Below are 26,126 nucleotides of genomic sequence, written 5' to 3'. Positions count from 1 at the left end.
TCTGTCTATAATGGAGTTGTAACTTTACACTTTCCTTATTTTTTTAAAAGATTTTATTTATTTACTTGGGAGAGAGAGACAGAGCACAAGCGGGGTTGGGGGAGAGGTAGAGGGAGGGAGAGAAAAGCAGACTCCCTGCTGAGCAGGGAGCCCTATGCTCCTGGGATCATGACCTGAGCTGAAGGCAGACACTTAATCAACTGAACCACCTGGGTGCCCCATACTCTCCTTATTAATGTGCAAAGTTCAGTAGCTGTAGAAGCAAGTCATTCAGTTCTCTGTAGTGGTATTTGAGTGTATCAGAGGTCAGCTAAGTTGCTCTCTCTCTACATGATTTGTCCCTTTGTGGTAAAATGGTGGGTATATTGCAGGGGCTCCCTGAATTAGTCACACAGTTCACATTAAATATAGTAATACCTCAGAGATAGCACAGACTACTTGCTGGTTGACATCTGTGACTTGATAAACTGGGGAGGTGTTTCTGAAGAGGTTACTGAGTGTAAGGTCCTCTCCCAGTTGTCTTCTGCCCTTGCAAGGTCAAGCGATTCCACGGAAAGAGAAAGACTCTTGAGCTACAACATACATAGAAGTTAAAATGCATAGAGACTATATTCTAACAGATTTTTAACTATTTTCACTGTTCAGACATATACTGGCCTTTAGCTTGTATGCATGCTCATGTGAATATAATAAACAGTTATGGTAAGTTTTTTCAGCTTTTCCCATCACTATTGTTTTCCTTCTATTTATAATTTCAGATTATGTTAATTTTCCTATATAATATATATACACACACACGTACATACCACATCTTCATATATATATATACCACATCTTCTATACACACACACACACACACACACACACACACACACACACACACATACCACGTCTTCTTTATCCATTCATCAGTCAATGGACATTTGGGCTGCTTCCAGAATTTGGCTTATTGTAAATAATGCTGCAATAAACATAGGGGTGCATATATTATTTGGTTTCACATTATTTGGGTAAATACCCAGCAGTGGAATTACTGGATCAGTACTGGATCAGATGGTAATTCTGTTTTTAACTTTTAACTTTTTGAGGAACTGCTATACTGTTTTCCAGAGTGTACATCAGTTTGCATTCCCACCAACAGAGTTTGAGGGTTACTTTTTCTCCACATCCTCACCAACACTTGTTGTTTCTTGTATTTTTTATTTCAGTCATTCTGACAGGTGTAAAGTGATACCTCATTAACGTTTTTATTTATATTTCCCTGATGATGAGTGATGTTGAGCATCTTTTCATGTGTCTGTTAGCCATCTGGATGTCTTCTTTGGAAAAATGCCTGTTCATGTCTTTTGCCCATTTCTTAACTGGATTTTTTTTGGGGGGGGTGTTTAGTTTGATAGGTTCTTCTATTTTGGATACTAACCCATTATCATATATGTCATTTACAAATCTGTTCTCCCATTCCATAGGTTGTCTTGTTTTGTTGATTGTTTACTTTGCTGTACAGAAGCTTTTTATGTTGATATAGTCCCAACAATTTACTTTTGCTTTTGTTTCCTTTGCTTCAGGAGACCTATCTAGAAAAATTTTGCTATGGCCAATGTCCGACACATTATTGCCTGTGCTCTGTTCTAGGATTTTTATGATTTCAGGTCTCACATTTAGGTCCTTAATCCATTTTGAGTTTATTTTTGTGTACGTTGTGGGAAAGTGGTCCAATTTCATTCTTCTGCAGGTAGTTGTCCAGTTTTCCCAACACCATTAGTTGAAGAGACTGTCTTTTACCCACTGGATATCCATTCCTGCTTTGTCAAAGATTAATTGACCATGCAATTGTAGGGTTATACCTGGGCTCTCTATTTTGTTTTACTGATCTGTCTCTTTGTGTGCCAGTATTATACTGTTTTTATTACTGTAGCTTTGTAATATATCTTGATATCTGAGATTGTGATACCTCCAGTTTTTTTTTTTTTTTTCCCCAAGATTACTTTGGTTATTTCATGTCTTTTTTGGTTGTATACCAATTTTAAGGTGATTATTATTGTTTTGTTTTTTAGTTCTTTGAAAAATACTAGTGGTATTTTGATAGGGATTGCATTAAATCTGTAGATTGCTGTGGGAAGTATGGATATTTTAACAATATTTGTTCTTGCAGTCTATAAGCATGGAATGGATAGATCTTCCAAACAGAAAGTAAACAAGGAAACAGTGGCTTTGAATGACATATTGGACCAGATGGATCTAACAGATATATTCACAGTGTTCCATCCTGAAATAGCAGAATACATATTCCTTTCAAGAGAACATAGAACATTCTGCAGAATAGATCACATATTCGGCCACAAAACACTGATGTACGATTAACTAGTTGTATACATGGGTCCCTGTGAGCTTTGGATCCTCCTACTCCACCATCTTCCTGGAAGTCCTGTAAATAAAAGTTTTTAATGTGTAATTTTCTAAAAGGTAATATCATGAACATGTAAAATGTTCATGAATCTTGTTAATTAATGAAGGAATCCCTAAAATGTTCCAAATACTCAAGGAGAATGTAAAAAAAATAGGTGTTTATAGGCACTAGTATGAAATTGCTGGTTATTTTTTTTAATCTAATTTTGTTATATTATGTTAGTCACCACACAATACATCATTAGTTTTTGATGTAGTGATCCACGATTCATTGTTTTCGTATAACACCCAATGCTCCATGCAGTACGTGCCCTCCTAAATACCCATCACCAGGCTAACCCATCCCCCAAACCCCCTCCCCTCTAATACTCTCAGTTTGTTTCTCAGAGTCCACAGTCTCTCATGGTTCATCTCCCCCTCCGATTCCCCCCCTCTTCATTTTTCCCTTCCTTCTCCTAATATCCTCCATGCTATTCCTTATATTCCACAAATAAGTGAAACCATATGATAATTGACTTTCTCTGCTTGACTTATTTCACTTAGCATAATCTCCTCCAGTCCCATCCCTGTTGATGTAAAAGTTGGGTATTCATCCTTTCTGATGGTTGAGTAATATTCCATTGTATATATGGACCACATCTTCTTTATCCATTCCTCTGTTGAAGGGCACCTCGGCTCCTTCCACAGTTTGGCTATTGCGGACATTGCTGCTGTGAACATTGGGGTGCATATGGCCCTTCTTTTCACTACATCTGTGTCTTTGGGGTAAATACCCAGGAGTGCAATTGCTGGGTCATAGGGTAGCTCTATTTTTAAATTTTTGAGGAACCTCCACACTGTTTTCCAAAGTGGCTGTACCAACTTGCATTCCCACCAACAGTGTAAGAGGGTTCCCCTTTCTCCACAACCTCTCCAACATTTGTTGTTTCTTGCCTTGTCAATTTTTGCCATTCTGACTGGTGTAAGGTGGTATCTCAATGTGATTTTGATTTGAATTTCCCTGATGGCTAATGATGATGAACATTTTTTCATGTGTCTGTTAACCATTTGTATGTCTTCTTTGGAGAAGTGTCTTTTCATGTCTTCTGCCCATTTTTTGACTTATTTGTTTTTTTGGGTGTTGAGTTTGAGAAGTTCTTTATAGATACTGGATATCAGCCCTTTATCTGCAAGTATCTTCTCCCATTCTGTGGGTTGCCTCTTTGTTTTGTTGACTGTTTCCTTTGCTGTGCAGAAGCTTTTTATCTTGATGAAGTCCCAAAAGTTCATTTTTGCTTTTGTTTCACTAGCTTTTGGAGATGTATCTTGAAAGAAGTTGCTGTGGGCAATGTCAAAGAGGTTACTGCCTATGTTCTCCTCTAGGATTTTGATGGATTCCTGTTTCACATTGAGGTCTTTCATCCATTTTGAGTTTATCTTTGTGTATGGTGTTAGAGAATGGTCGAGTTTCATTCTTCTGCATGTGGCTGTCCAATTTTCCCAGCACCATTTATTGAAGAGACTGTCTTTTTTCCATTGGGTATTTTTTCCTGCTTTGTTGAAAATTATTTGACCATAGAGTTGAGGGTCCATATCTGGGTTCTCTCTTCTGTTCCATTGGTCTATGTGTCTGTTTTTGTGCCAGTACCATGCTGTCTTGGTGAACACTGCTTTGTAATATTCCTTGAAATCAGGCAACATGATGCTTCCGATCCATGAGCAAGATACATTTTTCCATCTTTTTGTGTCCTCTTCAATTTCTTTCATGAGTGTTCTGTAGTTCCTAGAGTATAGATCCTTTACCTCTTTGGTTAGGTTTATTCCGAGGTATCTTATGGTTTTGGTGCTGTTGTAAATGGAATCGTTTCTCTCATTTCTCTTTCTACAGATGCATTGTTAGTGTATAAGAAAGCAACTGATTTCTGTGCATTGATTTTGTATCCTGCCACATTACTGAATTGCTGTATGAGTTCTGGTAATTTGGGGGTGGAGTCTTTTGGGTTTTCCACATAAAGTATCATGTCATCTGCAAAAAGAGAGAGTTTGACTTCTTCTTTGCCAATTTGAATAGCTTTTATTTCTTTTTGTTGTCTGATTGCTGTTGCTAGGACTTCTAGTACTATGTTGAACAATAGTGGCGAGAGTGGGCATCCTTGATGTGTTTCTGATCTTAAGGGAAAGGCTTTCAGCTTTTCCCCATTGAGGATGATATTCGCTGTGGGTTTTTCATAGATGCATTTTATGAATTTGAGGAATGTTCCCTCTATCCCTATACTCTGAAGAGTTTTAATCAGGAAAGGATGTTGTATTTTGTTAAATGCTTTTTCTGCATCAATTGAGAGGACCATATGGTTCTTCTCCCTCCTCTTATTAATGTGTTCTGTCACACTGATTGATTTGCAAATGTTGAACCACCCTTGCATGCTGGGGATAAATCCCACTTGGTCATGGTGGATGATCCTTTTAATGTATTGTTGGATCCTATTAGCTAGGATTTTGTTAGGATTTTGGAATCCATATTCATCAGGGATATCAGTCTGAAATTCTCTTTTTTGATGGGGTCTTTGCCTGGTTTGGGGATTAAGGTAATGCTGGCCTCATAGAATGAGTTTGGAAGTTTTCCTTCTGTTTCTATTTTTTGAAACAGCTTCAGTAGAATAGGTATTATTTCTTCTTTGAATGTTTGGTAGAATTCCCCAGGGAATCCATCAGGCCCTGGATTCTTGTTTTTTGGGAGGTTTTTGATCACTGCTTCAATCTTGTTACTGGTTATTGGCCTATTCAGGTTGTCGATTTCTTCCTGTTTCAGTCTTGGCAGCTTATAGGTTTCCAGGAAGGCCTCCATTTCATCTAGGTTGCTCAGCTTATTGGCATATAGTTGTTTATAATAATTTCTAATAATTGTTTCTATTTCCTTGGTGTGAGTCGTGATCTCTCCCCTTTCATTCATAATTTTATTAGTTTGGGTCCTTTCTCTTTTCTTTTGGATAAGTCTGGCCAGTGGTTTATTGATCTTATTAAATTTTTCAAAGAACCAGCTTCTAGTTTCATTGATCTGATCTACTGTGTTTCTGGTTTCTAATTCATTGATAAATGCTCTAATCTTAATTACTTCTCTTCTTATGTGTGGCTTAGGCATCATTTGTTGCTTTTTCTCTAGTTCTTTAATGTGTAAAGTTAGTTGGTGAATTCGGGATTTTTCTGTTTTTTTGAGTGAGGCTTGGATGGCTATGTAATTCCCCCTTAGGACCGCCTTTGCAGTATCCCATAGGTTTTGGACCATGTGTTTTCATTCTCATTGATTTCCATGAATTTTTTAAGTTCTTCTTTGATTTCCTGGTTAACCCAAACGTTCTTGAGCAGAGTGGTCTTTAGCATCCCAGTGTTTGAATTTCTTCCAAATTTTTTCTTGAGATTGAGTTCCAGTTTTAAAGCACTATGGTCTGAGAATATGCAGGGAATAATCTCTATCTTTTGGTATCAGTTGAGACCTGATTTATGACCCAGTATGTGGTCTATTCTGGAGAAAGTTCCATGTGCGCTCGAGAAGAATGAGTATTCTGTTGTTTTAGGGTGGAATGTTCTGTATATATCTATGAGGTCCATCTGGTCCAGTGTGTCATTCAAAGCTCTTGTTTCTTTGTTGATTTTCTGCTTAGATGATCTATTGCTGAGAGTGGAGTATTGAGGTCTCCTACAATTAACGTATTGTTATCAGTATGACTATTTTGATTAACAGCTGGCTTATATAGATTGCTGCTCCCATTTTGGGGGCATAGATATTTACAGTTGTTAGATCTTGTTGGATAGACCCTTTAAGCATGATATAGTGTCCTTCTGTGTCTCTAACTACAGTCTTTAGTTTAAAATCTAGTTTGTCTGATATAAGAATTGCTACCCCAGCTTTCTTTTGAGGTCTGCTGGCATGGAAGATGGATCTCCATCCCTTCACTTTCAGTCTGGATGTATCTTTAGGTTCAAAATGAGTCTCTTGTAGACAGCATATGAATAGGTCCTGTCTTTTTATCCAATCTGCAACCCTGTGCCATTTTATGGGAACATTTAGGCCATTCACGTTGAGAGTGATTATTGAAAGATACGAATTAATTGTCATCATGTTGCCTGTGAAGATGTTGTTTTTATAGACTGTCTGTGTAAATTTCTGTTGTATATCACTCTTGGGGTCTTTCTCCTTTTATAGAACCCCTCTTAATATTTCTTGCAGGGCTGGCTTTGTGGTCACATATTCTTTCAGTTTCTGCCAGTCTTGGAAGCTCTGCATCTCTCCATCCATTCTAAATACATCCTTGCTGGATAAAATATTCTTGGCTGCATGTTATTCTCGTTTAGTACCCTGAATATGTCTTGCCAGGCCTTTCTGGCTTGCCAGGTCTCTGTGGATAGGTCTGACGTTATTCTGATGTTCCTCCTTCTGTACGTAAGGAATCTCTTCCCCCTAACTGCCTTTAAGATGGTTTCCTTGGTTCTGTTTTTTTTTCCCCCCAAGATTTTATTTATTTATTTGACAGAGAGAGAGACACAGCGAGAGAGGGAACACAAATGGGGAGTGGGAGAGGGAGAAGCAGGCTTCCAGCCAAGCAGGGAGCCCAATGCGGGGCTCGATCCCAGGACCCTGGGATCATGACCTGAGCCAAAGGCAGATTCTTAATGACTGCGCCACCCAGGTGCCCTGGTTTCCTTGGTTCTAAGATTTGCGAGTTTTACTGTTACATGCCGGTGTGTGTTGGCCTGTTTTCTTTGATCTTGGGAGGGGTCCTCTCTGCCTCTAGGACACAAATGTTTGTTTTATTCCCCAGATTAGGGAAGTTCTCAGCTGCAGTTTGCTCAAATATATCTTCTAGTCCTCTCTCTCTCTCCACCCCCTCCTGGATTCCAATAATTCTGACATTGGAATGTTTCATGGTGTCACTTATTTCTCTGATTCTATTTTCATGGATTCTGAGTTATTTTTCCCTGGCCTCCTCTTTTCCCTTTTTCTTTATTATCTGGTCTTCTAGGTCACTAATTCATTTTTCTACCTCGCTTACCCTAGCTGTTAGATTATCTAGATTAGATTGGATCTCATTAATAGCATTTTTAAGTTCTGCCAATTCAGCTTTCATTTCTCCCATTAGAGACTCTATTTTTGCCACTGATCGATTTCTCCATTCTATGTATTGTCTTCACAATTGCTAGCCTGAATTCCATCTCCGACAGCTTGGTTATATCTGAATCCATTTGTAAATCTGTGGCATAAGTCATAATCTCTGAGTCTTTCCTATTTTGGGGGTTCCTCCTCCTAGTTATTCTGTTGAGGGTTGGTTGAGGGAATGTATTGAGTCCAAATATTGACCACAACCCAAGCAAGATGTACCTGTTTTATAGGGACCTTAGGGTTGCTGGCCTCCTGTTCTCCCAGCCTGTCTTCTGGGGGAGGGGCCTGCCGCGCTGTTACTCAGGCAACCCTGTTTGGGCGGTGTTGCCCTGCCCCCCCTGTGGTGGGGGATGGGCTGAGTGAAAACCGTTTTTTTGCGGCTTTTTTTCTCTGGCGGCTTTCCCTCTGGGCTTTCCACGTCTCTTCCGAGAGTCAGAGCAAAAGAGACCGTTTCCAACCCTCTGCCTCAGAGCAGAGAGATCACAGTCTGTTCTTCAGTGAGCTCTCCAAGCCACACCATCTCGTTTCTGTCCATGCTGCTATAAACTGCAGCGTCCTGGGTTGTGTGCCCCTCAGCAGGGCTCCTAGTCCTCGCCTCCAGGTAAGGGCCCGTCTCTGCCCATTGTGCTTCTAAAACCGCCAGCCGTCCCCAGTTTGCAGGGCCCCGCTGCTCCTGTTTCCGTCTGGGGGTTTGCCCTAAAGTCCTTTCCCCTCAGCTACCAGTCTAGGAGGCTGTGCCCCGTCCCCAGCGCGGGAGGCTATCACTCACGGGCGATGTAGGATCCCAACGGCTGGCTCCCTCCCCCTGCCGTTTATCCTCCAATATCTGCCTGTGGAATCACCACTCCCAGATTCCTACCTCGAAACCAACCGCCTGCGATATTCTGTTTGTAGAGGTCCAGATCTATCTTCTTACATCTCAGGCTGATTTCGTGGGTGTTCAGAGTCATCTGATAGATAACCAGCTCAATTCCGGGGACCAGTTGGAATAGGGTCTCCTACTCCTCGCCATCTTTTCCGTCCGATATTGCTGGTTAAATATTAAATTAGTTAATATCCCAAAAGACCATAAACCATACCATTGTAGTTATTTGTTCCATTGGTCAGAAGTGATTTGCATCTCTGTTAAATAAAAATCAAGAAATTAACCTAGACCCTAGAGAATTGTATTATAGACAGACAATACAAAGTCATACCAGCACCTCACTGAAAACACATCCAGGAATGTATTTTCTTTCTTTATATTTTGAATATCTTCTGTGATAGCCTTTGTAGGAAAGTACATTTCCAGAAGATAGACATTTCTATCTAATTTTGGCTTAAAGGTTTTTAAGAGTTAGGTGAAAGAAATAAGTGAAAGCAGTTTGTAAACTAAAACGCAGATATCAGATTCATTGTTTTTCTTCATAAATGTAAATACTCTGTGAAATAAACCTGTTTTTGTTAGTTTTGATCATGTAAATTATGTGTTTCTATGTAATAAAGTTATCACATAAATTCCTCTCAGCGAAGCTTGTAGAGCAAACTCCTGTTCTCTGCAGCGCTGCACCCACAACCCCGAAGCTTTTCTCAAGAGACACTCTTTCCTTTGCTGTAAAATTGAAGTGTGTGGTCAGTTTTTCTGGATCGCCTGCCATGTCTGCATTTTGCAAAGCGTAGATTTTGTGAACTCTCCTTTGCAGTCAGGGAATTGTCACATTTATGTATTTGTATTGCTTTCATTCCAGTAAATTACTGACGATCACATACTGGCACGTGTGTCAGTAAGGATACAGTTGAGAAATCCCATAACATGTTTGCCAGCCCTCGGTGTTGTACAGCAGGAATGACCATTTCTTACAGAAATACTCTCCATAAGCCCCCGCAGTTGACCTTATGGATTAAAAGGTCAGGGCTGGAAGGCAATGTCCACTCTTGATCAAACAAAGAAAGAATAAAGAAAGATACAAGTAATAGTCTAACTCCTCTTTGATAGAACTTTTCCAGGCCCATTTGAGACCGGCATGCTGCAAATGTCAAATCCACATCCGATGCTTCCTGACAGATGAAGAATAATAATAGTTACAAAATTTTTGAGAAAGTTAAGGTTTCATTTGTAACCTCTACATACCCCATTTGCAAGCCTCCCTTCACTTTTGTATCCTTATTCACTGTAGAACTTTATGATGTCTAATATAAATTCGCATAAAATGCAAGCCTGTGAGGATCAGGTAGATAATTAATCATGTTCATGAGTTCTACAAATGATGATGGGCTTTGAGGGAAATTTGAATTGCACATTAATGTACATGTCTTTCAAGGCATGAACATTTTCTTCAGGTTCTTCTGGTTGTGGTCATGCTTCTTTGGGAGCTATATGTTGCCAGAAGTTTCAGTTATTCAAGAGAAACTAGAAATCTCAATTTGAAGTGAAATATCCTCAGTTTTAAAATTGGCCTAATCTGGGTGCCTGGGTGGCTCAGTCAGTTAAGCATCTGCCTTTGGCTCAGGTCATGATCTCAGGGTCCTGGGATCGAGTCCTGCATTAGGCTCCCTGCTCAGCGGGGAGTCTGCTTCTCCCTCTGCCTCTGCTGCTCCCCCTGCTTATGCTCTCTCTCTCTCTCAAATGGGTAAATTAAATGTTAAAAAAAGTAAAATTGGCCTACTTTTCATAAAACTTAAAGGTCAAACAAAACATATCTGTCCAAAATATAGTCATGCCTTCATTCATCTTAAATCTTGAAATTGTTATTCATGGAACCCACATGGCCAAATTTAGAAAAAATATTCATTTCTGTCTCAAGGAGTTAAAAAATTCACTTAATATTCAGGGACCAGGAGCAGGATTTAAAAATGAACGAAAATTATTTTATCACAATAGCACAATATTTAAATGATTAAAATAAACTTATCTATAGAAAATACCTGAGTAAATTTGCAACAATTTGTAATTACATTTAAGAAGTAAAATCATGGGATGCCTGGGTGGCTCAGCCAGTTAAGCATCTGCCTTCAGCTCAGGCCATGACCTCAGAGTCCTGGGATCGAGTCCCACATCGGGCTCCCTGTTCAGCGGGGAGTCTGTTTCTCCCTCTCCCTCTGCCTGCTGTACCTCCTGTTTGTTCTCTCTCTCTCTCTCTCTCTCTTTTTCAAATAAATAAATAAAATCTTTAGAAAAAAAGAAGTAAAATTAAACATTTTCCCAAACATGTTTTTCATTCATCTTTCCCACATTGATTTAAAAATCCCCTTCCATGGAGAGGTGGATTAAGATATTTGGTGATTATATTTTGTAGTATAATGTGTCCAAATGCTTTGGCTGAAATGTTCTGTCAATTTAGGTAAAAATCCGATGGCCTGGAATCTGCATTAGTACAGCAGGGCCACACTGAATTCACTGAGGTCACAGTGACCACTGACCGTGAGTAAATCTAGGAAAGCTTATAGGAGCAGCGTCCCCGGATGCTCTTCCAGAAGCCGTGCTTAAGTGAATGTGTGCCATCTGCTGTTTTGGCCCTGACTGCCGTCACCTCTTGTACAGACTGTATGTCCTTCCCCTCGCCAGGCACTGTTCCCAGGCTCACAACAGCTATGATATTTAGTCCAAGTACTTTCCCCTGATGACAATCCTGGGCCAAGTCAATTAACCTCTCAAGACTCAGCCACCTCATTTATTCTGTTTTTTAAGCATCCAAATGCTACAATTTTAGCTTCTATTCCTGAAAAATAATTTTAAATGTATGTCATGGGAAGTAGATGATATTTTGGTAGAGTCCTATCACCTCTGGGAAAATGAGAAATAATATAATCACAGTAGAAAGGCACTTTTGGCGAGGCATAGAAGTACGGTGCCATTGAAGTAAGAAAAAATCGCCTTTCTAACATATTTTGTGCCTCAATCCCCTCAGATAAGGTCAGATTTTACTTATTTAATCAATCAGGCACTTCAGTGATTTAATGGGGAAGGAGTTGGAAAAGGCTCAACTGGCAGATAATCATTTTACAAACAAGTCTAACTGGTCTTTAGTCTCTTTTTAAGAATCGTAAAGAACAGTTTATGATTTATTATTTAATATAAATAAATAATCATTAGAGAAAAATGGTAAATATGGGAAGATAGAAGCAGCCTAAAATGCCCATCACTCTACCACTCAGTTATAAATGCAACGGTCATAGTAGATGTAGTGGATTGTGGCAGAGTTTGTGGTACATCTCTGATGGTTATTACTCAGTGTTGGTGTAGCTCATACTTAGACTAATTTAGTTTTCACTTAGCTTTGTACTAGAGACATCATGTCATGTAATTTTTGAAGCTCCAACGAACCACAGAACTTATACAGCCTGTAACAAATTACCAAAACTTTAGTAACTTAAAACAATATAAATGGTTATTTTATAGTTAGGAGGTCAGAAGCCTGCAGTGAGTTTGGCACCTGGTGTTTCTTCCAGAGACTGTAGAGGAGAATCTGAGTCCTTGCGTTTCTGACTTCTGGAGGCAGCCTTCCTTCCTTCCTGAGCCTGTGACCGCCCCCCCCCTCCCCCCGCCTTCCCCATCTGTAGCCTGGCATTGTTCCTGCTCTGACCTGCCTTTTCCCCATCTGCACTCTTGTGATTCCATCAGGCCTTCCCAGGTAGGGTAATCCAGGATAGTCACCCAATTTCAAAACCCTTCACTTAATTTCACCTACAGAGTTCCTTCTACCACGGAAGCTGCCTTAATAACAGGTTCTGGGATTAGAACCTTGTTATCTCTGGGGCTGTTACTCAGTGCACAGCACAGCCCTGTATGTGACGTTGTTTCCTCATTGTCATAAATAACACTGTTTTTGACAGGTGCATGCATATACTTTTCTTTTTTTCAGATAACTTTATGAAATGATTTACTTTGTTTTGCTTTCAGAGTAGATCTTTAGAAGTGTAACTATTTAGTAAAATTATAGAAAATTATGATCCTAAATCAATGTATCCAAATTACTTTAAAAATTATTTATTTATTGGAGGGGGAGAGCATAAGCGGAAGGGACAGAGGAGGGAGAATCTCAAGCAGACTCCGCACTGAGCATGGAGCTGGATGTGGGGCTTGATCCCACGACCCTGAGCTCATGACCTGAGCCAAAACAGGAGTTGGATGCTCTACCGACTGCACCACCCAGGCGCCCCTCCACATCACTTTTTAAAAAACCACACGGGTTTCCCTTCCTCACTGTCAGGTAGGAGAGTTTCAGAAATGAGGTGTGAGGTGTAAATGATTGAAAGACGATGAGCTGTTAAATGGGCTGACAGACTGTTGTGTAGGTGGGTTGATTCCTCCCCACAACCATCCCCTTTCCTTCCTGCACACTTCAGTTTGTGGCCACTCTGGCGTGCGAGGCACAGAGCGTGACTTGTGGTGCATCCTTGTCCTGTCCTCTCCTCTAAACCATTTCAGAGGCCACCTCTACTGCTGGAAGTGCCCTCGGAAGTCTTGGTAACGAGCCCCTGCTTGCCCTTCAGGTCTGCCTGCTTGTCAGCACATCAGTACTACTTGGAAGACCTTTTCTACTTTACAGATGGCGTCACATCTTAATACTAAATACCTAATCCTAAATACTAAAATTCACAGATCTGCCCACCTGTAGATGATGTTCCAGATAAACTAACATTTTAATTTAGAAGGAAAAAAAATGCAAAGGGAATTTTAGAAATATCATATATTACTTTGAACCTTCCTTTTACCCCATGGTGATAAAACCCTTTCTATTAATTAATGAAATCATTTTTTAACTTTTTTATTTTGAAATAGTTATACATTCACAGAAAACTGCAACAGTAGTTCAGAGATGGCCTGTGTACCCTTCATTTTTATTTTCCCAGCAGCGTACATACCTGCAGTAGACCATCAGGCCCAGGAAGTTGGCACTGTCCTGTGAGCAGAGACAGCACAAGCCTGGCTGTGGGGAGTGTGGTGTTTTCTGGGCTTGTCGGTAGCACATCTTCCGGAGCCTGTGGGATAGCAGTGCTCCTGGAGTTGTGTTTATCTTCTCTTAGACCCCCATAGTTCACGAACTATATTCAGCAGACAAAACTCATTACTGTTATATTATCTCTGGGATTTCTTCATAAGTCATTTACAGTGTGAGGAGCCAGTATTAATTTTAAAGTACAAATAGATATTGAAGGAGGTTCCCAGGCAATAGGGAGCCTTGAATATATTAATCATCATTTTTTAAAAGCTTTTAAATCTTTTGAAAGGTTGTAGGTTGGAATAATGCCTCGTGAACCACCATATTTAACATTCTGTGCTCTGCATTCATTTGAGATCTGAACATGAAGTTCTGGGGAGTTTGCTTATGATACGCCTGACTTGACAGTTCTCTTTAATTAACTTGGCAACATCACTGTCCTTCCAAGAGAAAACAATCTTGTTAAGTAAAATTATGTTCTACTTTATTTAAGTGAAACTAGTGATTCTTACTCCAAAGATAAGCAATAAAATCATGATCTGAAGAATGTATCTTTCTGAGGAATGAGACGTACTATTTGATCCACGCCCTTGTGTATAATCAGAGGAAAACCTTTATTTATTTGTGACTGTCAGAGCATGTGGAGTCTCCATGACCTCACAGGGCATCTTGATTTAAATATGAGTGTCTAACAATTATCTCTGCCTCTTTCTTCTTTTCTAAATATGCAAGGTTCTTTATGGAAAAATATAAGAAAGAGGTGAACTAATTTCTAGATTCTCAGATATTTTATGTAAAAGCTTGTGAAAAGATAAATGATTGCCTTAGGAACAATGCTAAGTTGTGAAGAAAACCTATGCTACCTTGTAATTCTCTTTGTAATGAAAGATCTACACTTTGCTCCTCATAACAATGCTATCTTTTTCTTAAGTTTATTCTCCCCTGGATTTGTAACAATGCCTTAGCATTTTTTTTTTGAAGATTTTATTTATTTGAGAAAAAGAGAGAGAGAAGGAGCAGTGGGGAGGGTTGGAGGGAGGGAGAAGCAGATTCCTTGCTGAGCAGGAAGCTCGATGCAGGCCTCAATCGCAGGACCCTGGGATCATGACCTGAACTGAAGGCAGACGCTTAACTGACTGAGCCACCCAGGCAGCCATACCTGAACACTTTTAAAAAGCAATTATATGAATCTCTTGGGACTTTTTGAGGATATGTACTGGTACATTATTTTATTTAAAAATATATTTTGAATATCTAGTGTATGATAGGCACTGTGGTTTAGACCCCGAACAATTATTAGCCACCCACTTTTGGTTCTCACTGTTCATGCCTCTTTACTATGCAACTTAAGCACACAACTGGAGGTTCAGATATCTCTCACTTTTCTTGGCAGCCTCCATTCCTTGGTTCTTTGATTTGCACCTCAAGTCCGATGCCGTGCACGTGCGTGCACACACATACACGCACACCGTTTCCTTCTGTAAAATTGTTGGAAATGAATGAGTGTTAATTACAGTATGTAAGAGGTCATGCATCCAGATATTTTAATCGTGTTTCAGATTCAATGTGATGTCTGTGACAAATCACAGGTATTTATAGTTGATGATCGATTATGCTTAATGCTACTCTGGAGTGTAGAGCCTTGATAACAGTAACATAGGGTTTATCTAGAAATAGTGTCTGTTGCAACTAGAGAGACACTAAGGAAGACATCACTTTTATGTAAATAAGCAAATAGCTTTTTAAAATTTAATAATGAACAGTTTCCTCCAAAATACAGATACATACATGCACACGATTCTTATAGGATTGCTTAGAAATTAGCACGTGCAGAGAGCATGAAGTAGGCTCATTAGTTTCTGTGTGTGTGTGTGTTCTTAGCTTGACACGGATTTCTAGAAGGACCACCGCACCGGTGTTTTAGGTTCCTTCTAGGTGTTCAGTACTATACTAAAATATTCTAAAAAAAAGTCATGAAACAGAGTTTGTCTTTGAGGTATATATTTAGTTTATTTTGAGGTTTTAAAAAAGCCACATGAAATGAATAGTGAAAAATATAGTTTTATATTAAATAAGAAAGAACTTTTGTTATAAACAGCAGTCCCCAGCATTGCTCCCCATCCCTACTTACTAAATCTGTCGAGCTAGTTTCTACTGTCCTGGAGCAGGATAAATAAAAGAGACCTTTTAGTCAGTAGAGCCCTAGATTTTATCAGCTACTGACAGTCCCCAGGAACGGGATCTGCATAAACTCCTGACCACATTTCACTCCGTGTGGGGGCTCTTCCATGTCCTAGACCTCTGTTTACACAAGCTGCTTCAGGCCCACCTCACTCCTCCACAGCTGTCTGACTACCCTTCAACCATGGGCACGGAGGCCGCATGGGGGTGAGGGCACATTCTTTTCTAGAACTAAAGGACTCTCGCTGCTGCCTGTTACTCATCCCCTTATTCTGGGTTGTGGGAGTGCAGACGGCTTTGCTATCATTCTGGGTTTCTTTTATGTGCCAGAACTCTGCTTTGCACATAGTTGACACTTAAGAAATGTTTGAAAGAATGTAAGAAATAAGCCTACTTCATTTCTAAGTGAGTGCTCTTCAAGATTGTGTCATAATTGTCTAATTTTCAAATTTCCGGGGAGCTTATAAATCACATCATCTACTCATTTGATTGTACTAATGAAAAGTTTAATAACTTGTCAAAGGGAAACATAATTAGTTAAGTGAAAACTTTACAACTTATTTCCAAGGAGGCTTTCTATTCCTTTTGAGACTAACTCTTGATTTTCTCAGGATCATTCCTATAGAATTCTCAAGCTCCACTCACATGACTCTCCTTGAGTTCAGTCTCCTGTCAGCGTTGTCTCTGCAAGCTTTTCCCAGCCCCACAACATGCTGCGCGTACTTAGCTTTGATCATCTGGACAGCTCGGGTCACTTTCACATGGAATCATCCCACATGTCTCTGTGTTACAGCCTGTGTTAGCTATGTGCTCTGAAATAATACTCGAGAGTTACTAGGTCAAGATCTACCTGCTGACATGCTGTTTTATTCAGGTCATCTGTCCCACGCACATTGAAGTGAACGTGTTGAAGATTGCCTTAGTTGTAGACATTGGGATATTAACTGTGGATGGTGAACCCTGACCCCACTGGCTTGCTGTTAGGGAGAAATGGTTTCCTGTGGCAGATTCCGAATGGAAAATTTAGTTGGTCTCTGCAGTTTTAAGGAGTTAACTTCAACAGTAATAGAACAGTATAAAGATTGTAAAAAACCATAACGAATTGGAGTTAATTGAAAACAAAATGATTAAAATCCATTTGGCAGAGTTTTAAATATGTGTGTGTATTATATACAAAGTAAATATATTGATGATAATATACAATATTTACTTTTTAAATATTTTTATTTTGTGCATAATTACTGAAATATATTTATTCCAGTAATTTCACTACTTGGACTCTACATTGAAGAAAGCCTTTGAAGTGTTCTCAGATTTAGAGAAGTGATATTTTAGTCACTTAATAAGAGTGACTTTGTAGAAAGAGCCTGAATTTCTTTTTTTTTTAATGTGCCTTTTATTTTATTATGTTATGTTAATCACCATACATTACATCATTAGTTTTTGATGTAGTGTTCCATGATTCATCGTTTGCGTATAACACCCAGTGCTCAATTCAATACATGCCCTCTTTAATACCCATCACCAGGCTAACCCATCCCCCCCACCCCTCTCTCCTCTAGAACCCTCAGTCTGTTTCTCAGAGTCCATAGTCTCTCATGGTTCATCTCCCCCTCCAATTTCCCCCCCTTCATTTTTCCCTTCCTGCTATCTTCTTTTTTTAACATATAATGTATTATTTGTTTCAGAGGTACAGATCTGTGATTCAACAGTCTTGCACAATTCACAGCACTCACCATAGCACATACCCTCCCCAGTGTCTATCACCAAGCCACCCCATCCCTCCCACCTCCCACCACTCCAGCAACCCTCAGTTTGTTTCCTGAGATTAAGAATTCCTCATATCAGTAAGATCATATGATACATGTCTTTCTGTTTGACTTATTTCGCTCAGCATAATACCCTCCAGTTCCATCCATGTCGTTGCAAATGGCAAGATTTCATTCCTTTTGATGGCTGCATAATATTCCAGTGTGTGTGTGTGTGTGTGTGTGTGTGTGTGTGTGTGTGTGTGTGTATACATCACATTTTCTTTATCCATTCATCTGTCGATGGACATCTTGGCTCTTTCCACAGTTGGCTATTGTGGACATTGCTGCTATAAACATCGGGGTGCACGTACCCCTTCAGATCCCTACGTTTGTATCTTTGGGGTAAATACCCAGTAGTGCAATTGCTGGGTCGTAGGGTGGCTCTATTTTAAACTTTTTGAGGAACCTCCATACTGTTTTCCAGAGTGGCTGCATCAGCTTGCATTCCCACCAACAGTGTAGGAGGGTTCCCCTTTCTCCGCATCCCCGCCAACATCTGTCATTTCCTGACTTGTTAATTTTAGCCATTCTGACTGGTGTGAGGTGGTATCTCATTGAGGTTTTGATTTGGATTTCCCTGACGCCAAGCAATGTTGAGCACTTTTTCATGTGTCTGTTGGCCATTTGGATGTCTTCTTTGGAAAAATGTCTGTTCATGTCTTCTGCCCATTTCTTGATTGGATCATTTGTTCTTTGGGTGTTGAGTTTGATAAGTTCTTTATAGATTTTGGATACTAGCCCTTTATCTGATATGTCATTTGCAAATATCTTCTCCCATTCTGTCGGTTGTCTTTTGGTTTTGTTGACTGTTTCTTTTGCTGTGCAAAAGCTTTTTATCTTGATGAAGTCCCAATAGTTCATTTTTGCCCTTGCTTCCCTTGCCTTTGGCGATGTGTCTAGGAAGAAGTTGCTGCGGCTGAGGTCGAAGAGGTTGCTGCCTGTGTTCTCCTTTAGGATTTTGATGGACTCCTGTCTCACATTGAGGTCTTTCAACCATTTTGAGTCTATTTTTGTGTATGGTGTAAAGAAATGGTCCAGTTTCATTCTTCTGCATGTGGCTGTCCAATCAAAATAGCCTGAATTTCTAAAAGTAAGTTTTTATAATAGTTAAGGAAAATATGTTGGTCATGAGGTCAAATGAAATAATCTAATCGAAGTGTTCATTTACAAATGAATAAAAGGGATAAGATACTTAATGAACATTCATTATATATTAATTCTTATCATTACTACCATACAATAGCTATCACAAAATATAGTTTTTAAGAGAAGTTATCAAAAGGTGAAAAATATAATTATATCTACAGCCAAAGAAAGATTTAAAAATGGTTTTTGACAAATGACATAAATTTGAAAATAGAGGCATTGGAACAGGCTGGGAGGAAACACGTTGAGGTCTTACTAGTGGATGTGTCTGCAAACTCAGATGCTTTTTGCTCTTTTATGTGTAGTTCACCATGTCCTACAATATTCCTGTAGAAAAATAGGCATAATTTTTAAAATTAAGGAAAAGCATTGCTATAATTAGAACTTAAGAATACCACGGTGGCTACAATTCAGTATAATTTATTGTGTCATATACTGTGGTTAAGATTACATGGATTTTATTACTTAATTCTTATTCTATAACATAGCATAAATGTGTTACAACACAGTATGGTTTTATCTCCTTCTAATACCATTGGGGAAATAAATGATAAATGACTTATTAAGATAACACTGTATTATGTTTAGGGCAGAATTTAAACTCAGGTGAGGTTGCCAGATCTAGCAAATAAAAACACATTTTGTTGACAAAAAATAAATATAATGGAAATGGAAAATAATACGATCACTCTGGAGAAATGTGCGGCAGTTTCTTACACTGTTAAACATATAGTTAGCATCTACTCCAGCCGTTTCACTACTGTGTTTACTCATGAAAGATAAATGTGTATGTCCATGCAAAACTTGTACATGGATGTTTCTAGCAGGCTAATTTTTACTAGCCAAAATCTGGAAACAACTCAGATGCCCATCAAAAGGTGAATCAGTAAACAAATTGTGGTACATTCATACAAGAAAATCCTTTTCAGCAATAATGAGGAATAAAAGGACTGTTGATACAACAAGGTAGATGGATCTCAAAATAATTTTACTGTGAAGAAGACACAACCTTCCCCAAATGTACAAAACCCATGATTCCATTTACATAAAATTCTACAAACCTAAACTAACTTACAGTGACCGAAAACAGGTCAGTAAAAACATGGTGCAAGTATGTTCTAGAATTGGAAATACGAATTTCCTCTGTTTTCATTTTATTTTTGACAGGACACAGGTACAATTAAACATTGATATACTTAGATTATCGTAATTAAACCAAGATGAATTAGTTTTCCTCCACATTTTTATGGGAAAATACTATATTTTGACTTTCTAGCAGTCTCAGCTCTGTGGCCTTCTTCAGTACAGACGTAGAAGCTTTAGGTCCTTTGTGTGGCTCTGGAGCTGGGAATTCTAATCCCTCAACTCATCCTTTTTTTTCTCCACTTTGTCCCGCAGTGTTAGAAGCAACCAGTCCATCTTATTATACTTATTACTTTAACAGATATCTTGGAATGTATCCTAAACACAGTCACCAGGCCCCTGTTTCTTGTAAGTATTTGATTAGAAGCATCCACTGGTGATATTTTGTGGGTCTCTATTGCCAGATCCCATGATACACCTATCTCAGTGATCTCTTTACCACTGGAAGTAGATTCATGAGTGACTTTAGATCTAATCAGACTAGAAGGCCAGTTCCAGAACACCTAGATCTAACGTGGGAATTCATCCTTAAGCTTTTGTTCTTCTATAACCAGCCCCTCAGTACCAAGTCTGTAGTAGGTTTCTCCAGAGAAACAGAACCCAATGGGAGACATATGTAATATTTTTTTTATTGACATATGTAATATTTTATTTATATTTTAGATCCCATTTTATATTTAAATATAGAAAGAGATTTATTATTTTAGAAATTGACTCACCCAGTTATGGAGACTGTCAAGCCCAACCCCCCCAATCTGTAGGGTAGAGCCCGGCCCGGCCAATGCTTCCGATCGGCTGTGGAGGCTGCCTGCTACCGGGACAGTAAGCCCGCATTGCTGACTAAGTCTGAAGGCAGCCTGCTGGGAAGTTCTTTCTTTCTTTCTTTCTTTTTTTTTTTTTTAAAGATTTTATTTATTTATTTGACAGAGAGAGAGAGAGAGCAGGAACACAAGCAGGGGTAGTGGGAGAGGGAGAAGCAGGCTCCCCACCAATCAGGGAGCCTGATGCGGGGCTCGATCCCAGGACCCTGGGATCATGACCTGAGCCAAAGGCAGATGCTTAACGACTGAGCCACCCAGGTGCCCCTGGGAATTTCTTTCTGTTGCTTGGAGGAGGCTGGTCTTTTTGTGATATTCCGACTCGCAGCTGATGGGGGGTGAGGCCCACGGTATGGGAGGCAATCAGTTTTACTCAAGGATTCCTAACTTAGATGTTAATCTCATCTGAAAATACCCTCACAGAAACACCCAGAATAACATTTGACCAAATATCTGGACACCTCACAAATACTACAGCAGACCAGAAAAACAAATGAGGAGTTTTCTTGGCTTGAACCTTTTACTGGGAGCCTACTTTAGCGCTAATGTGTAACTCACACTGTTAACCTGGGATGAACCCAAGAATAAGTTGAATCATAAAGATACTACTTTCAAAGACAAGTAAAACTTTCATTGATATATAATCAGGAGATTTCACTATGGCTTTTTCAAGGATAGATACAGATTAAATCAAATGAAAAGGATTTAGGTACTAAGGTTTAGGTTTTAAAACTTAAGCCCTGAAGTTGCAAGAGACCTGTTGAAAGTTTGAAGACGAAAGAACAAAACTATAGTTCAGATAAAATACGTTACACAAGTTACTAAGAGCCACCAAAGAACTTTACATTCAGATTTTTACATTTTAATGAGCTTAGAATTTTACTGCTTGGAAAAATGAAGACAGTAGAGGAAAATTCAGTGTATCAGTGTATCTACGTTCATCTCTTCAGCACTCTGTCTAGAATAGATTCACGTAGACTAACTTAGATGATCACTTCATATGCCTGACCCCCTTACTGTAATTTTCTCAAGGGTCAAGATTTTCACTAATTCACCCCCAGCATTTTGGACACAGTACTGACTCTAATATAATCATCCAATCAGAATCGACAAATTAACTTGAAAAAATTTGGCCAAATTTACCACCTAAAATATGAAATGTTCTTGGGCCACCTGGGTGGCTCAGTTGGTTAAGCATCCAACTCTTGATCTCAGCTCAGGTCTTGATCTCAGGGTCGTTGAGTTCAAGCCCCACATTGGGCTCCATGTTGGCGTGGAGCCTACCTAAAATCTGAAATGTTCCTATTTTAATTAGATTGACTAAAAGATGAGGTATTATTGTTCAACTCCATTCCTATTAGAAATGTGTAATTTCCCTCTCTAGGACCTGAAATGGTGACTTTTGGAAGGAGGACTCTTAACAGATTGCCGATAGAACCCTTCATTTTTCAGGTTACTGAGGTTCAGAGAAGGGCAGTGTTTGGCTAGATTAAAACTCGAATGGTCAGAGTCTAATCCTAATGCTTTTTAAACTAACCCAAGATGTTTCTATTCATGAATTTTTAGAATATGTCACAGATCACTGTGATTATTCTATTGACATTTTACAAGGATAAAAGCATGCTTTTAACCTTCAGTTAAATATTTCTAAACTTTTTTTTAAATTTTATTTTATTATGTTATGTTAGTCACCATACAATACATCACCAGTTTTCGATGCAGTGATCCACAATTCATTGTTTTCATACAACCCCCAGTGCTCCATGCGGTACATGCCCTCCTTAATACCCATCACCAGGCTAACCCCTCCCCCCAGCCCCTCCCGTCTAAAACCCTCAGTTTGTTTCTCAGAGTCCATAGTCTCTCATGGTTCGTCTCTCCCTCTGATCCCCCCCCCATCATTTTTCCCTTCCTTCTCCTAATGTCTTCCATGCCATTCCTTATGTTCCACAAATAAGTGAAACCATATAATTGACTTCCTCTGCTTGACTTATTTCACTTAGCATAATCTCCTCCAGTCCCATCCATGTTGATGTAAAAGTTGGGTATTCATCCTTTCTGATGGCTGAGTAATATTCCATTGTAAATATGGACCACATCTCAAAAAAAATCTTAAATGACAATTAATGTAATAGATTTTAGGATCTAAAAATACTGCTATTTTTTTTCTTTTCAAAATTGTGAAACATATTATTCACTGTCTATTAATATTATACTAAATTACCCAAATTCAATGTAGCATAGTCTGGTTTTTATTTTAAAGCCAAATCAGTTATTAGAACTTTAATAACAGTCTTTACTATTTACTAATTATGATTCTAAATATAAACACTTCTGCTTTGTTAGGTAAGTGCCTACATTTTCTCAGACACTGAATCGCTGAAGCCTGACCTTGAACAAAATCCTCAGTGTGATGGAGTTTTCATCATCGCCTGCTGTCCTGTCCTGATGCTCTCGCAGGACGGATGGCTGTCATCGCATGAGCCTAGCGCCGAGGCACCTGATGCTGGCCACCCGTGTCTAGCATCGCTACTGTGATCCCTGAGCATTCAGCGTGCCAGGCAGCCGCTCGTATTGAAATCTTCAGTATATGAGCTGCCTCTGTTCTCTGTTGCCACTTTTTAGTATTTCCCCAGGGGTTATGACTGATGCAGAGACTTTGAGGAAGTTCTTCAGTAACAAGGCAATTGTCAAAGAAAATAGCATTGCTTTCACAATACAGAAGCATAAAATATATATTAATATACGTTACTTAGTTGATTGTTAAATGTCTTTGGTTTAGAGTTTCATTATTCTGACACTGTCTTGCCATTGACATTTGAGAATGTCATTTCTACTAGTGTAATTCTGAGAAACTGCAGAACAGCCTTACATGTACATATACTTGTACATATAAAAGCAAATAGACATTTGCAGTTCAGTCCTATTGAAAACCTTTTTAAAGAACAGCCCTTTTCCAGGATTAGCTTTAAAACATTTTAGCTAGATTGGAGATGGAGTCAGCTGTCAGCTTTTTGTATGTTCCAGGTGAATAATGTCTCTATAGTTTCTTTGGTAACTCCTGCTCCTTCCCGTCTGCACACATCCGACCTCTCTTTCCCTTTGTTCCTCCCTGACTGTGTCTCCCTCTCTCTCCCCCCACCCTCTCTCCCTACCTCCCTTTTTCCCCCTCCCCCCTCTCAACATCATTATTTATGATTTAGCAGTTCCCAAATAAAGGTCTGAGACATTTCCGTGTATTTACAGTCACACATGGAAAATACTTAAAATGGCACTGTAGCCTGCGTGTGCTTGTCAGTTGTACCAACCGTCTATCCTTCTTCAGACAGACGGTATGCCCATCCAGTTTCTTGGAGTTAATATCTGCTTCATGAAAACATGGTGGTTCTGATGGTATTTGTTTTGTTGTAGTGTTTTGTTGGCTTGATGTTATTCGACAAAAAGTCATACCATTCTTTCTGCCTCAATTTTTTTTTTTTTGTCATAAAATATGGATATTTTATTCCAGCTCTGGGGAATGAAAAAAAAGGGGAACACATTCTTTTGCACACCATTCTAATTTAGCTGACATTAATTTGAAAAAGCTAAAGCAAATATGTATATGTATCTGTATAAATATTTATATATACACATACATATTTCATCAGTGTTTATATATTTACTCTATTTTTGTTTTTTAATAAACACCCTTAAAAATCATTAAATGCATCCCAATACTTCTGCCTCTTCATCAATCATTTAATACTGTTTGGATTAAATTCACAGTTTGTGTTTTAATCCCTTATGTGATTGGTCAAACTGTACATTACATTAGAAGATGTGAGGGAAAAACTTCGTTTAAAAGTTATACCCTAAAAAAAAAAAAAGTTATACTCTCTGTGTCACGGTTACCCTTTACATGATTTTTTCATCATCGTTTTCAACTTCGCACATCTTGTAGTTCTCTACGCAGACTATTTCAGCTTCTAGTGCTGTACATATCTACATCTTCTGGATGGGACTGCCCGTGATCCATGAGCTTGGGGTCAAGCATAAACTGTGTAGCACCTGAGGTGGATTCTGATTTTGTCTTTGTTTCAGAGCTGAGTTCTGTTGTCAAGGGCACTGAGTATTTCAGGCTGTCAGTTGTTTTTGCAGGTATTTCTATTTCAGCAGAATTTCCTAGCTTAGATTTTTCTTTAGGTTTAGGAAATGACTCTTTTTTGTTGATTTTTGTCCACAATGATTTAACTGCTTCATAAATTTGCTGGCTTGTAGCATATGCCTTTTTCCCAGTTACCTTTGCAATTATTACTGACTGAACTGGGTAGCAAACAGTTGCTCCTAAAGTGGCCAGTCCCAGTGGATAAGCAATTTTCTTAAACCTAGAACCTTTTCTTGCTGAAACCAAGCCTGCCAATCCTGAAACTGTAATCACTCCAAGTTTTGGAAGAAAATCTCGAGGTGGATTCTTCAGATAGATATATGCATCTTTTCCAAATTGTACTGTATCCATTATTCCATTTTTCACAAACACACAAACACCCTTGCACCAGCCAATATAATGACCAGTTGTAGTGCGGATGGATGCAAAGCCCATTTGTAAACGACCAGGCTGTTCTTCAACATATTTAGACTGCAGAGGTGGTGCAGTATATATGGGGAGCTGCTCTGGTTTTACTAGCTGCTTTTTGTATTCTTCTTCTTTAGCTGCATGCACAGTTATAGATGCACATATCAGACCTCCAGGTGTGGTTGTCAGCTTTCCCATCCTCACAGCCGCCATATCTGTGACCTTCTCCGTCTGAGTTTTTCATATGGTCTCTGCCTCAATTTTTTTTATCAGTTTCTGAAATTTAATAGGAAACCACTACATTGCATCTTTATCGTTCTTCCTGGCTTTAAAATATTACTTAGAACTTTAGAATCTCTTATTTAATTGGGAGTTAGAATGACAATGTTGCAGTCATAGGATCTGGGTTCCAATTTGAGTTCCATCACTTCTGAGTTTTAGGACCTTGAGAAAATGATATTATTTCTCTGAGTCTGTTTCCATAATAAAATAAAAGGGAACAGTGAAATGAAAATGGTCCAGTTTCATTTCAGTGAAATGAAAATAGTAACTCATGCCCTGCACAAATGGAACTTATTCCGGATTTGCCACGTGGTTTAACGTGTGAAAATCCATCAGTCGACGTAACACAACAACCGATGGCCTTTTGATGGGTTGACTTGACCGGGGCTGCAGTTACCAGTTATTCAGTCAAACACTAATTATATGCTGTGATGGTATTTTGTAGATGTGACTAAAGTCCACAATCAGTTGACTTTTTTTAAATTTTTTTATTGTTATGTTAATCCCCATACATTATATCATTAGTTTTAGATGTAGTGTTCCATGATTCATTGTTTGTGCATAACACCCAGTGCTCCATGCAGAACGTGCCCTCTTTAATACCCATCACCAGGCTAACCCATCCTCCCACCCCCCTCGCCTCTAGAACCCTCAGTTTGTTTTTCAGAGTCCATCGTCTGTCATGGTTTGTCTCCCCCTCCGATTTCCCCCCCTTCATTCTTCCCCTCCTGC

General features: G+C 39.1%; 1 protein-coding gene across 2 annotated transcripts; it reads right to left on the bottom strand.

The window, feature by feature from the left end:
- Positions 1-24,037: 24,037 nt before the first annotated feature.
- LOC118554958 (MICOS complex subunit MIC27-like) lies at positions 24,038-25,356 on the bottom strand. Of its 2 annotated transcripts, XM_078077814.1 has the most exons (2): positions 24,840-25,356; positions 24,038-24,725 (listed from the first exon to the last, which is right to left on the bottom strand). In XM_078077814.1, the coding sequence occupies exons 1-2, from the start codon at positions 25,323-25,325 to the stop codon at positions 24,519-24,521; spliced, it is 693 nt and encodes a 230-aa protein (XP_077933940.1). In that variant the 5' UTR covers positions 25,326-25,356; the 3' UTR covers positions 24,038-24,518. The 2 variants fall into 2 exon arrangements, with proteins under 2 accessions (XP_077933940.1, XP_035978702.2); XM_036122809.2 differs by having other exon boundaries at positions 24,038-25,356.
- Between the last annotated feature and the right edge of the window lie 770 nt (positions 25,357-26,126).

Source organism: Halichoerus grypus, chromosome 7, assembly GCF_964656455.1.
Source record: "Halichoerus grypus chromosome 7, mHalGry1.hap1.1, whole genome shotgun sequence".
Lineage (NCBI taxonomy): Eukaryota > Metazoa > Chordata > Mammalia > Carnivora > Phocidae > Halichoerus > Halichoerus grypus.
This window is presented reverse-complemented; position numbering and strand designations above follow the sequence as displayed.